Source organism: Cajanus cajan, chromosome 4 (assembly GCF_000230855.2).
Source record: "Cajanus cajan strain Asha chromosome 4, NIPB_CcT2T_4, whole genome shotgun sequence".
In the NCBI taxonomy this organism is placed as follows: Eukaryota; Viridiplantae; Streptophyta; class Magnoliopsida; order Fabales; family Fabaceae; genus Cajanus; species Cajanus cajan.
Window position 1 is genome coordinate 56,753,940 of NC_138520.1, and position 14,017 is coordinate 56,767,956.

Genomic DNA, 14,017 nt, shown 5'->3' on the forward strand with positions numbered 1-14,017 from the left:
GTTATATATAATTATTAAATTTATAATAATTTATATATACTAATAAACATTATATTTAAATATATAAATCATATTTAAAATTTGTATAGAACTCTAAATCTTAAACACTAAACATATAAAATATATTCTTGTAGCAAAATATTTTTTTTAGTTATTGATAATTTATTTTAAAAATATTTAAATTTAATTTATAAATAATTATGATAAATAAAAATTACATTTGATAAAAAAAATTAAAAATTTCTATAAAAAAATCTCTCTTTAAAGAAAAATCCTTCAAAAAATATTTTTGCACAAGAGAAAAGTTAATATTTAATATATAAAAATTGATTATATATTAAAATTTATAATAAATAATGTCTATTAAATTTTACTATATATTAATATCAATTTAGAAATTACATTTAAAAATTATATTAAATTTTATATACCATGTTATATAATAAATCTTATGATAGAGATATTAAAATAATTAATTATCATACCAATCAAATATTTTTAATTTGATATTAGAATAAAGCTAAAATTACAATAATTATTCTGTTGCTAAAAGTTTTTATAAATAAAAATTTGAATATTATATTCATTATTTATTAATTAAATATTTGTACTCAAAAAATTAAAACAATTTTTTTTATTATATGTTACTAGCGTACCAAAAAAGACATTCGTATTTTTGTGAATTAATTTTTAAAAATAAAAAAATAAAAAAAATATAATAGTAAATAATATATAATAGTAAATAATTATTAAAAAATAATGAAATTTATAGAGTCAAATTTACAAAAGAAATTTTTTTATAATTTAAAAAAAAGTAGGTATAAATGTAACATTTTCAAAGAATACGAGACACCAATGGAGCAATTTTCAAATTAAAATAAACAAACACTTCTTAAAAGTTTAATTAAAAAATAATAATAATAAACAATACACTGTCATTGGAAGTAGGTTGTGCATACCCACTACTCATTCGTGCGCGCAGCCTCCTCCGACTGCACCTTCCGTGATTCTCTTGTTTTTATCTCTCTCTTCTGTGTTTTAGGATTTTCAGAGTTCTTATTATTACTTATATGTCAACTTATGGGTATGCATTTTCAATTTCAATTTTTTTGGTAATTTTTTCAATTTCAATTTACTACTTCTTTTTGTTTTCTGTTATTTATTTATTTATTTTATAAATATGTATATAAGTATAATTTTGCATTTTCAGGGAGATCTTACAATCTGTGTTATAATCCTATGGTTGATGATCTTCCACCCCAATCCCAGTCCTAGGTAGGATTTCAATTTTGACTATATTTGTTGTTTTCTTTTTTTAATGCATATAATCTAATTTGCTTGATGCTTAATGGTTGAAGACCAGCTATCACATTAGTAAGGTGGTTTAGGGTTTATGAAGTTACACTACTCAACATTTACTTGCATCCACCAATTTTTCATGAATGAATAAATTGAAGTTCAGGATATCTTGAAGTTTAGAATAAATTGATGCTGAATTAAATTTAGTATACATTGGATGTTCCTTTGTACATGGTTTAGATGTTCTCGTAGAAGTTGACTCTTATTTAGTAAGAAATGAACGAAATTTTTTCTCCTTCTGCCAGTATACTCCTGCTGTGATGCTATTGTACGAGGCTATGAATGCTTGTCTTCTGACTTATCAAATATGTGATATTAAAAAATATTAATGTGTGTGCAGTTTCTTTAAATAATCAATATCTGGAAATATACAACCTGAGGACATGGAAAATCAGTCAAAACAAAACCAGCAAGGAACAAGTTCTGCATCATCCATCCAGAAAAGAGAGGAAGATCAAGCAGCCAGCACTGCTATTAGATGGAAAGATTCATTAGAAAAAAAATATCTAGAAGTCAAAGAGCATGCAGAAACATACCCTTATGTTTGGGCTTCATATATTGTTGTATATGGTGGGTTTGGTCTCTGGACTGCCTATAGATGGAGAAAGCTTCGCAAGACCGAAGACAGAGTAAGATCTCTTCAAGAAAGACTACGTAAGCTTGTAGAAGCTGAAGAATCTTCTAGTTCTACCAAAGTGGTTGAAAAGGGTTCTACATATTCTGATAAGCCTTCCAAGTAGGTTACTGTAAGAATAATCCTTCTCTTGGCCAGTTTGTTTAGTTTACTTCTATCAATATCACTTCTCTTACCATTGTTGTCGCCTCGGGCGTTATATAATTTATTTATTTTTATCCACAAATCAACTGATTCATTTTGGAATTCCTCAAAAATATGTTGAACTTTGTAGAAATTGTTAAAAATTATATCTGATATTTATCTTCCAAAAGTTGTGACGATATTATTTGATTGGTTACTGTTACAGATCTTCAGTTTCCATATTGATTAGAGATGGACCAATGCATTTTTTTTTTGTTAATTTTCGTATATTGCTTATGTTCTATACATTTGAGCTACATTTCAGATTCATGCATTATCAGTTGAAAATTTTGTTGTATCTTCTGTTTTGCTGAGTTTTCACATAATTGTATAAACTTACCTAATAATAAATTACTTATATTATCGATGTAACTTTACTACCAGTGTTTTAATGTGTCTTACAATAGGTCTCAGGGGTCCTAAATCGCATAATGATTGTAACAAAAATACTAATCATCTCTGTTAATTTGTGTGGCTTATTTTTAACCTTTTGGCTGAATAATGCAGCTTCAGAAATTTACTGCTAGCTTATTTTGAACTTGAATGTAATTGTAAGTAGCAGAGGGTGACCCTCAGATTTATATATTTATTTTTGTACTACTATATAAAAAGTAATAATTTTCCCGGAGCCCCTCTCCTTCACACCTTGTAACTCCCAAGTAATATACTCTGATAAGTTCTTCGATATATGATCTGAAGGATGGGGAGACTTGGCTCCTCTCTCCAGAGGAAACCATCTTAGCACAGAAAAAACATAAACAATGACCGGAAAATAACAATGGCGATTCTGCAAAGAACAAATCCAACCCTGTCCCATGTCCTTACAACATGTTTGGATTGTGGTAGTGTGTAGCTCGGATGCACGTCACTCAAAGCAACTAATAGTTGCTTCTGAGATATTTTTTTATGTGAATCTTGCAAAATCGTGGATGGTGGATGTTGAACCAAACACGCCATTAATTTCCTACTCCTCTTTCCCTACATGTAACAAACATCTCTTCGGCTATAACCTTATCTCTCTTTCGCCCTTGACACATTCTTTGCTGTAGTCATTTTCCGATATTCTTCTCTCTTGTTATGTAGCCCATCATCACACTTCAGCCTATTCTTATTTTCAGTATACACGTGTCACAGGCCTATCAATGGAAAACTCACCTAGCACATGCCACATTGCTCTCAAGGTGAAAGTGAAAAAATTGTTGAAGAATAGTGTCAAAATGTTCCCGAGAGTTATCATGAGCTGGGAGATTGTCCCCTTTAGAGCTTGTTTGGTTCCCTGTCATAGATGTGATTTTTCATGTTTACTTGGAAGCTAGTAATTATAGCTTTCCCACGTTTTATAGCACAATTGACATGATTTCTGGTTTTCTAAGGGGTAATCAATTTCTCTATGGCTTCATTTGAAAAGCTTCCTAGCCAGCATACACCTGTTAACATTGAATGGTTGCACTAATGGCTCTCTTAAGTTGAGACAGTGGAAAATAGGATTGAGTGTGAGAAAATGAAGGTAAAACCAATTTATAAGCCACTTGTTCCACCCTACTTTCAACTGCAAAAGGGCCATAAAATGGTGAAGGAACCTTTCACTGACCTTCATAGTCAGTGAGAGCATCTAGTAAGGCTGAAGCTTCAAATACACCAATTCTTTAGGTTGAAATTCAACCTCCCTCCTAAGTTAATTAGCCAGGTTTTCCAATTTTCTGTTGAGCCTGACTTATGTTAATCTTTAATTCATACTAACTATCATCCCTTAAGAACCAATAACTTATTACTGCTCAATAACAGTGTCACCTTGGTTATTATCACTGGAGGTCTCTCCCATACAAAGCCTTGAAGAGTGACATTTGCATTGAAGCCTTATGGTAGTGTTGAAGTAGAATTCAGCCCAAGGAACACACTTAACTCATTTGTGGGTGAGCATTGACAAAGCACCTTAAGATTGTTTCAATAGTTTGATTTGTCACTCAGTTTGACCATTTGTTTTTGGGTGATAAGTTGAAATAATCCGCAGTTTAGTTCCTGCTTGCTTGATAACCCCCAAAATTGAACAACAAAATTTCTCTTTGATTTGATACAACATAAATAGGGAAACAAACAGGTCCTTATTAAGTTGATTCATAGAGGTATTGATTTAAGATAACAAAGCTATTGGTTTGCTTAACGAAAAGGGCAATTAAATCCAAGTCATTATTGTGTTTAGCATGGCGAAAGGAAGCCAATGGCTTCTAGGATCTAGAAGCTTCAACTTATTCTGCAGTTTGGAGCTAGTAACATAAATTAAGTTGGCTAGACAGATAAACATACAATTTGTAAGGATAGGCTAGGAAGGAGAGTCTCCCCTTGGACCCCCCCCCCCCCCCCCCCCCAAAAAAAATATTTGGCATGAGAGAAACATGAAATTAAAATAACATTTTGAGGAGTGAACGTTGAAGGTAAAATATAAACAATGTAAAAATTTTCAAATTTTGACCAGTTTCATTTTGAAGACTTTGAATTTTATTTCATATAATCCCTTTTCTCGTTTTTAGCATACACCAAATTATAGCAATGCTCATCAAATGTGAGACAAATTTTTTTAAGTTAGAGAAAACATTGAAAGAGTTGGATAGATAAGGACAGAATGGATAAAAATGTGAGTTAATCACCTATACACTGTCAATGTAAAATTTTTTTACACTGGTAACCAATTATATTTTTTAATTATGTTATGTTATTGTTAAAAGTAAATGTGTTTATAGTGACATGGCACAATTAAAAGATATAATTGGTTGTCAGTGTAAAAAAATTTTACTTTATCGGTGTATAAGTGATTAACTCTAAAAATGCATTTAAAATGAAAGAATGTTTAATATATTATCATACCACAATTTATTATTACATGTAAATTGTGGAAGGTAAATATCACAAAAACGTTGTTAATGGGGCAGAGTGAGAATTCACCAAGTCACAGCGTGAGTGACAACGATTGCGTGTTAATATATTTGTTTGGTGTTGGAGAACGATGTCTCTCTCGTACAAAACCACGTGACAAATATCCCAATTGAATTGACAGATCCTAAGGTATTCTGAAAATAAAACGTATATGCGAGATTCATTTCTACTATCCTTTGTTTTCTTTTGAGTTTTGATTTTCTGGTTTTTATCATAAATATTTTAACGTAATTGATATAACCCATATGTGACAGAAATTTTTGTCCTCGTAACAAAACTACAAAGAATTTATAACGTGATTATCCGATAAGTAGCACAGCAATGTTTACTATGACATCATAGTCAAAACTCAACAAGATCAAGGGAAAAAGGCTTTAGAATGTGTCCAACTTCTTTTTTGTTTTCTGCTTTTCGTTGATAGAGGTGGTATAGCATAGTGAGTTTGGAGATATTTTGGAGGGGTTTCTGTTTTTTTTTTTAATGATTTGGTTAATTTTCATCTCTCAGTAGAAATGAATTATTTTGTTGAATGCAACAATTTTCCTACTTCGTCAAAGTCACTGAACAATAACTAACCTCTTTTCGTAACAAGTTTTTCTTAAATCCATTTATAATTGGCCCAAAAAAATATAAATTTTCATGCATTGTAAAGATTTCCATACAACATTTTTTTTTTAAAAAAATATATCGTATATAATGTAGATTGTTTTGTATTATGTGAAGATATGTATTTTTCAAGAGGAGTAAAATATAATTTTATTTATTAGCTATATATATATATATAGAGAGAGAGAGAGAGAAATTGTATTATAAAAATTAAGATATTAATAACATATATTCTAAGAACTAGGAAATAAATATTAAACATTCAAAATAAATTAAATTTAAATATTTGAAACATAAATAATATATTTTACATAAAAATATTTTTTTTAAAAATTAAAGATATCAAGACATTCCCAACAATAGAATGATATGCGATTGAATAATATAAAAATATATTTTAATTAAATTCTTGAGCGAAACAACAAGCAATGTTACATGGTTAGAGTGTGAATTAGAGATAGATGAGTGAAGAGAGAACAAATTTTTCATTCATGATGCTTCCTAATTTTTAAACTAAAAATGAAATGATAGATTAAATTTAATGCATTAATCTTTAATTTTATAATAAACATTATATAACTTGATTGTATTAAAAAATTATATATATATATATATATATATATATATATATATATATATATAAATAGATAGATAGTAAACATATATTTTGATAGTCATTTTTATGTGAGCACAAAAATATTTAATTTTGACCATTAAATTAAAATAAATGGTTTGATTTAAAAAATAAAATAAAATTTTTGTACTTAATCTATATAATAAAAAATTTTAACTTACCGATTAGATCGTTAAAATTTAATATAAATCAAGAGTTGTTCAATGAAGTAAGTTTACCAAAATTTATTATTAAAATAAGTGAATCTCTCCTTATATATAAGAAGTGTGTACTATAAAAATGTCATTTTATGTGAAAATAAGAATACTTAATCTCAATTCTTAAATTTAAAATAAACAACTTAAATTAAAAAATTACAAATAAAATTATTACGTATTAACACTATCATAATTGTCTCTATTGTAGTTCTCGTTATCATCACCAATATAATTTTTGTCACTACCATTACCACTACATCATCATCACTATCACTATTACCATCGTCACCACTACCACTTAGTGGTAGTGGTAGCAGCAATTACAATGACAATATCAATGATAATATTAATAATGATAAATATAATTATGATGGTGGCAATATGTAATAACTTTATTTATAATTTTCATAGCATATGTTTTCTATATATAAGAAGGGATTCACGTAATTTAAGAATAAGTTTTAATAAATTTATTTTATTAAATAACTCATAATTTATATTAAAATTTAAAAATTCAACTATTAAATGAAAAAATTATTATATAAATCAAATGTACTAATTTTTAAAAATTATTTAATATTTTATTATATAAATTCAAATTAATATATATCTTTTAAAGCATATTATACGCATATCAAATATAATATATATATATATATGATAAAGAATCATGTAATTTTTAAACTTAACCAAATTTTATAAATTTGATCTATTTGTTAAAAATTTTAAATTTAATAATTTAATTGTTAAAATTTAATATAAATTTTTAATTATTGAGTGGAGTAATGAAATTACTCCAAGATCTTATCCCCAGCCGTACCCTTGAAAATGATGTTTGTAATCTTCAAACTTAGATTGCAACATCAGGTGTGAATCTAATTTTTTTTACTTCTCCGTTTTGAGATGATATGATATGAAATTTAAATAAATAATCTATCAAGAATGCGACTGAATCATAAGCATGTGTTTTCGACCATTAACTCAATGTTGATTACCAGAAATAACCAGTACTTCCTCGGGAAAATATATACACTTTTATATGATATGACAAAGTTCAACTCAACAGATTAGCTCTTTGTGTGTGTGTGTGTATGTTTTTTTTCTGACATATGTTCTTAAAAAATCATACTCAATACTTTGCACGCCTTTTATTCCCTTACAGAGCTTTAGTACTAGTAACAATAGCGAAGCCTCTAAACGTTAGGGTTTTATATACGATTTTTATGCTTTCATGGTTATACTCTTCTTATCCCCTACTAATTTTAGCACAACAATTATTCAATAAATTCGAAACGCTCAATGAAAAAAAAAATGCTTAGCCATTCGAATTAAATTTATCCGAAAAAATGACCTAAACAAGCATTCTACCTATAAGAGCATCTACAATGGGAGTTGCTTATAAGCAACTCCCAACCACTTTAAATGGGTCCCATTGTGTCACGTTACTCATAAGCAACTCATACTACATTTTTACAATTTTTGCTCCAATGGGAATTGCTTATAAGCACTCTTACTTTTTACAACTCATACTACACTTTTTTGACACTTCACACTACACTATGATAAACTTTTATAAAATTAATTATTATGAATAATATATAAATATGAATAATTAACAAATTAAAAATTATAATAATAAAAATAAATTTATTGATAAAAAGAAATACAAAAAATTACAATAATAAAAAAAATTACATAATAAAGAGAAATTATTATAAGCCACAGGGACGACGACACTGGTGCGGGGACAACGGCGAGAGGAGGGCTGGTCCTGGTGCGACGGAACTGGTGCGGAGACGACAACTTTGGTGCGACGACGGTGGCCAGGTGCTAGTGTGACGGTGCTGGTCCGGCGACGGTGGCCACGGGGACGACGACCAGAGGAGCTCCGCAGTGGCTGGTGCTGGTGCGACAGAACTGGTGCGGGGACGACAACTTTGGTGCGACAACGGTGGCCAGGTGCTAGTGTGACGGTGCTGGTCCGGCGACGGTGGCCACGGGGACGACGACCAGAGGAGCTCCGCAGTGGCTGGTGCTGGTGCGACGGAACTGGTGCGGGGACGACAACTTTGGTGCGACTTTGTAGTGGCCAGGTGCTAGTGTGACGGTGCTGGTCCGGCGACGGTGGCCACGGGGACGACGACCAGAGGAGCTCCGCAGTGGCTGGTGCTGGTGCGAGTGAATCTCCGGCGGTGTTGCTAGCTCACGGGGAGGTCTTATGTGCGACGGTTCGTGGCTTTGGGCATGGAGATGTTGAAGCGGCCAGCTTGGACAGATGAACCAATAAGAACCCTCCATTTGGCATTTCACAATCCTAAGCACCGGAGCTTCAGGAAGGAACGGTTCTAAAAATTTTCAACTTTTTCTTGCCACGTAGGATCACTCCAATGGCAAATGCTTATAAGCTCTGTTGCTTAATTTTAAGAAACAGCACAAGCACCCTCCGCTGGAGGTGCTCTAACATAACTCCTTATTAAAGTTAATATTATTTCATTTAATTAAGTACAGAAAAAAGGTTTACCCGTATGATGAAATAATCTTAACCATTTTTGGTAACGCCATCTATTATTTAAATTCAATGTAAATGTTTCTATTCATTTATTTTATTTTGTGCTCCTGAGTTGTCAGTATTGACCGTTTGTCATGTAAGTTGAGTTTGAAACCCTCACTGACATTAGAGGCATTCCTTGTGGAGTTGTGGGGCATAGAGCAAGAAGATGGTCCCCAAGGTTAAAACTTCAATATGGCAAATTTCCAGGTTGAGGACCAAGATGATATGAATGAGTACTCTCTACATTAACATCATGTCTAATCCCCACTGAATTATAGACAGAAGATAATGAAATTACAATAAAGATGACCTAGAAACTAGATATACCATATACCCCCTCTACACCCTACAAATCAGAAAGACACTAAAACCCTACACTACTCAGATATCAGAAAATTCTAAACAGATCCTTTCCCTTTAAACGAAGAGCCTCATGCAATCTAAAAGGTTAGTGAAAGCTGCTAGATGTTAAAATACAAGTTTAATAACTCTACTTGAAATCCATATCACCATATGACACTGAAGCTTATCTTAGTGGAGTACTGGGACCCATTCGTACCGTCCAGGCAGAGGTACTTCATTGACAATGTCGAAGTTGTACCTGCAAAATACAGACAATTTAAACATAGACACATTACATGATCAAATTAATAAATAAGAAATCAAAATAAAAGAGAAAAGGACTTGTGATGACGGGATAAAATAGTACAAACTTGTCCATAAATATTGTTTGTTGCTGCTTCTCTGCATAAGCAAAGAACTCCTCCATCTCATAAGCCGATGGAATATTTCTTTGTACGCGTTCATGGATTATTTGGCGTGTCCTTTGCCTTGTTGTTGAACCAGGGGTATGAATGGCATTTGAATCCCTTATTAAACTACAAGGGGTGCTTTCCCTGGTGCTTCTGTTAAATCATAATAAAATTTTAATAAAAATTGCTTATGGAAATAAAATATAGTAGTTAAACAAATACAAATGCTGACTTGGTATCAAAAGTTTCTACACCAGAAGCTGCATGCTAACCGCTGACAGCAAAATAAGTGAGAGAAAAAAACAGATCATTTTTCCTCCCACAATCTCCTACATACAGCTCAGTATGAAACTAGAGACAAATTTTGCTACTATAATAAAGTAACTGGCATTTATTGGGACAAGTTCTGACTCAGTGGGCTCGAGCACTAAAAAAATACAAAGAAAGAGACGGCAAAATCTTTCACACTACTCCGCAAACCCAAATAGGAATCCCAAAAAAACATCAATCTGCAACTAGGCCCCATGTAAATGACACATCATTGCTAACACGAGTCATAAGAGTTATGGCTGCTCCTATTTACTAAAGTCCAATTTTTTTCAACTTGACCATTACGGAGGGCCAAGCTTCAGCTTCAGGGTCATGCAGGTTCTTGCAGATCAAAAGTAAACAAGGACATTCAAGGTTAAATGCATTTTGGAGTCACGACAGAAAAATTTCTGATTATTAAGTTTTTTTTTATTTATCAAAATGTTAGGAGAAAGACTAGAAATAACAAATGGTCTCAAATTTATAACTGCATGAAAATTGTCAAATCACAATTTGTCAAAACTGGATCTACAGAGACAATTAATGTACATCAATGCACTCAATTTGGAGTTGGAGATGTTCTTCCTTGTTTCTGAATCATGTTACAAAACTTATTTTCCATTTACTTGGTTCTATTTACATGCAAAAAAATTGAAAATTTATCAACTTGCTACATTATTAGCCATAATTCATTATGTAAAGAGAGAAAATCATAATATAGCAAATAGGATTTTCTGATAACAATTTAATAAACTGTGGGAGTGAGAAGTGGCGCAATTAAAGAGTAACATAAAAACATTAATACCGCAGAAAAATACAAGTTGCAGTAAATAAATATGCTGAAAAAATGCAAGTTGCAGGACCTATCCCGAGTCACACACAAGTCACAAATCTGAGCAACACTTCGTACTAATAACAGCAGTACCCAGATTTGACAGTAAAAAATCAAAACAAATCACATGAAAGATAAAACACATTATAACCAAAAGTTAAGCCACTAAGACCTCACGAGATTCAAGCACAACGGTTAATATTGACTACAACAATAGAAAGGCATGAGAAGCAGAAGGTGGTGACCTTTCGAGAGAAAAATATATATCATAATAATAATAATAATAATAATAATAATAATAATAATAATAATAATAAAACAACTCTGAAACCCACTCCCCTTCCACAAACTTCCATGACTCTCACTCCACTAAAATCTCAACAATTTTAGAAACACAAACAATCACATAAATAAAAATCAGAAACTAAAGAGCGGTAAAAAAAATTAAATAATACAAAACAAAATAAAAGAACATAAACACACCACGGCAATACTTGCATGCAACAAAAAAATTGGATAAAATATGAATTTTTGCACCTCAAACATTTTAAGTTTTAGTTTTTAATTCGCATAAAATTTTTAACACCTCGGTAGTCCTCGTATTTTAAGATAAAAAATCTTTTGGCCTCTAAAATTTTATCAAATTTTGCAATATTTTTAGGACAAAAATATATTTTACCCCCAAAAAATTAACACTAACATGCATGAAGCAAGAAGAAACAAGAAACAAAAGTAAGAGCCTAATAACATATTAAGAAAATATTAAAAAAAAATTAACAAAAAGAAGAGAAACAGAGCGAGAAAAGAAAAAGGGAAAAAAATGAATAACCCAGAGAAAGAAAAAGGGAATTATATGCATATACCTTTCTTCTCGACCTTCAACTTCCAAGAAATTTTCGCCGAAGGAGCACTCAGCGTTGTCGTCTTCGAAAGGTGGAAACTTTTCGGACGTCGTCGTTTTGGCGAGGGCGTGGGCGAAATTGGCGACGGCGGTTTCGGCGGCGGAGCGGCGGGGATTTTCCGGCGCGGGGGGAGGGAGCTTGAGGAGGCGGCGGCTGCGGAGCTGGAGGTAGGCGGAGGGGTCCGGAAATTGCGGGGAGTTCTGGAGGGCGAGCGTCTTAGCGCGCGTGCGGACGCCGAGGGAGGAGTGCGGCGGCGGCGCCTCCATGATGACGGCGGCGACGTCGCCGGCGATTTTGGACTTCTTGATGTACTTGCCCATGAGTGAAAAAGGAAGGGGAAATTAGAAAAGAGAGGGAAAGGGAAGAGGGAGTGATGGCATGCGCGAGAAGAGAGAGAGAGAGAAAGAGAGAGAAAGAGAGGAGGGAAATGGGGGAAATTTGAGAGTGTAGGGGAAGATTATTAGGGTTGGGACTTACTTTGGGGTTTTAGTGTTAGGGGCACTACTCTTTCTCTTTCTCTTTGGCCTAATGTATTTTATTTTTAATTTATTTAAAATATTTATTTATTAATTTATTTTTGTGTTAATTAGTGTTTAATTTACTTATTCCTCTTGTTTCTAATGTTTCCAATGTTGCTCTAGCATATGTAATGTGAATTTTTTACTAAAATAAAATTTTTTTAAAAAAATTTACCAAAAAATCATTTGTACTACTTTATTTACCCAAATAGAACCTTTTACTGTTTACGTTCAGAATTCAGTTCCCGGGGAACCGAATTCTGAGCTGTTAAATTTTTTTATTTTTATTTTTTGCGTTTTTGGATCTGAGAATGGTATAAAACTGGATCCGGAACGGCCTGTTTTGAAAGGAGAACGGGCCGTTCTACAAGGAGAACGGGCCGTTCTACAAGGAGAACGGCCCGTTCTCCTTTCAGAACAGGCCGTTCCGGATGCAAAAAATATACACATGACGAATACATCAAAATGGGTCGTTCTTCTTGGACGTTCCAGTTTCAAAAATAAAAGACTATTCGTGCAAGCAGAACGGCCCGTTCTGCTTGGAGAACGGGTCGTTCCAGTTGCAACATTAACCTACAACCCGAACTACAAACAGAAAAGAAAAAAAAAATTAAACACTACTCAGAATTCGGAACCGAATTCTGAGCAAAAAAAAAAATTGAAGTTCAGAATTCGGTTCCCAGAGAACCGAATTCTGAACGTGAACAGTAAAAGGTTCTATTTGGGTAAATAAAGTGGTACAGGTGCTTTTTTGGTAAATGTTTTTTAAAAAAAATTATTTTAGTAAAAATTTTTATGTAATGTCTACTTTTTTTTCTTATTCATTGAGTTGTGGGTGTTTTTTTTTTACAATTTTACCCCTCTCCGTTGAAAAAAAAATGAATATGATATCTCATTTTTCAGTTTTGAGAGAATATGATAGGATGGCATGTTTTTGTTTCATATCTTTTATAAAACATTATTTAATAAAATAAGAAATTTAATATTTTTTTAATGCATATGTCTAAATCGTTTATTATTTGTTAAAGAGATCGAATTTCTCTGTATTTATTTAAATAAAAGTAAGAGAATTGCTGAATTTAATGCATATATTATAGCAATTACCAATTTCGATAGAGGTTGATAAATAATGGTAGCTTTTATTTACCATAGTAGGAATAGGAATAGGGTTCCATGAGGCGGGTAATAGTAAATTCGTCCTCGTTTTGTGGGATAAAAATTGGCCTCATACCCACTCTATATCCATGTGGGTATCCATTAAGCAGGTACCTATGAATTTCTTAAATACTCATAGATATCCCTGGATATTTATAAATTTTTTAAGAAATTAAAAAAATTATATTAGAAATAATTTTAAGTTTATATTTAATGTCATTAAAATATTAAAAATAAAAATTCAGTGTTAATTTTGAACTTGTATTTAACATTAATTTTGTTGAAATAATAATAAAAATGCAAGATAATCAATAACTTAAAATACATCAATCTCACAAGTGAAAGTCTCATCAGAAAGCTACAATAATTCAATCTCATAATTCCAAACGAAAGTAAACAACTTAAAATACATAAATCTTATTGTGATGACTAATGTGTGGGTTATACGGCTATG

At 31.7% G+C, this 14,017-nt stretch overlaps 2 protein-coding genes across 3 annotated transcripts; one reads left to right on the forward strand and one right to left on the reverse strand.

The window, feature by feature from the left end:
- Positions 1-924: 924 nt before the first annotated feature.
- Positions 925-2,396, forward strand: LOC109812880 (uncharacterized). Of its 2 annotated transcripts, none has more exons than XM_083072649.1 (3): positions 925-1,084; positions 1,211-1,275; positions 1,700-2,396. In XM_083072649.1, the coding sequence occupies exon 3, from the start codon at positions 1,743-1,745 to the stop codon at positions 2,097-2,099; it is 357 nt and encodes a 118-aa protein (XP_082928775.1). In that variant the 5' UTR covers positions 925-1,084; positions 1,211-1,275; positions 1,700-1,742; the 3' UTR covers positions 2,100-2,396. The 2 variants fall into 2 exon arrangements, with proteins under 2 accessions (XP_082928775.1, XP_082928776.1); XM_083072650.1 differs by having other exon boundaries at positions 929-1,112.
- A 5,775-nt stretch (positions 2,397-8,171) lies between these two features.
- LOC109812869 (cyclin-dependent kinase inhibitor 4) lies at positions 8,172-12,392 on the reverse strand. The gene is made up of 3 exons (XM_020376932.3): positions 11,852-12,392; positions 9,809-10,000; positions 8,172-9,696 (listed from the first exon to the last, which is right to left on the reverse strand). Exons 1-3 carry the CDS (start codon positions 12,208-12,210, stop codon positions 9,627-9,629), a joined length of 621 nt encoding a protein of 206 aa, XP_020232521.1. The 5' UTR covers positions 12,211-12,392; the 3' UTR covers positions 8,172-9,626.
- Positions 12,393-14,017: the final 1,625 nt, after the last annotated feature.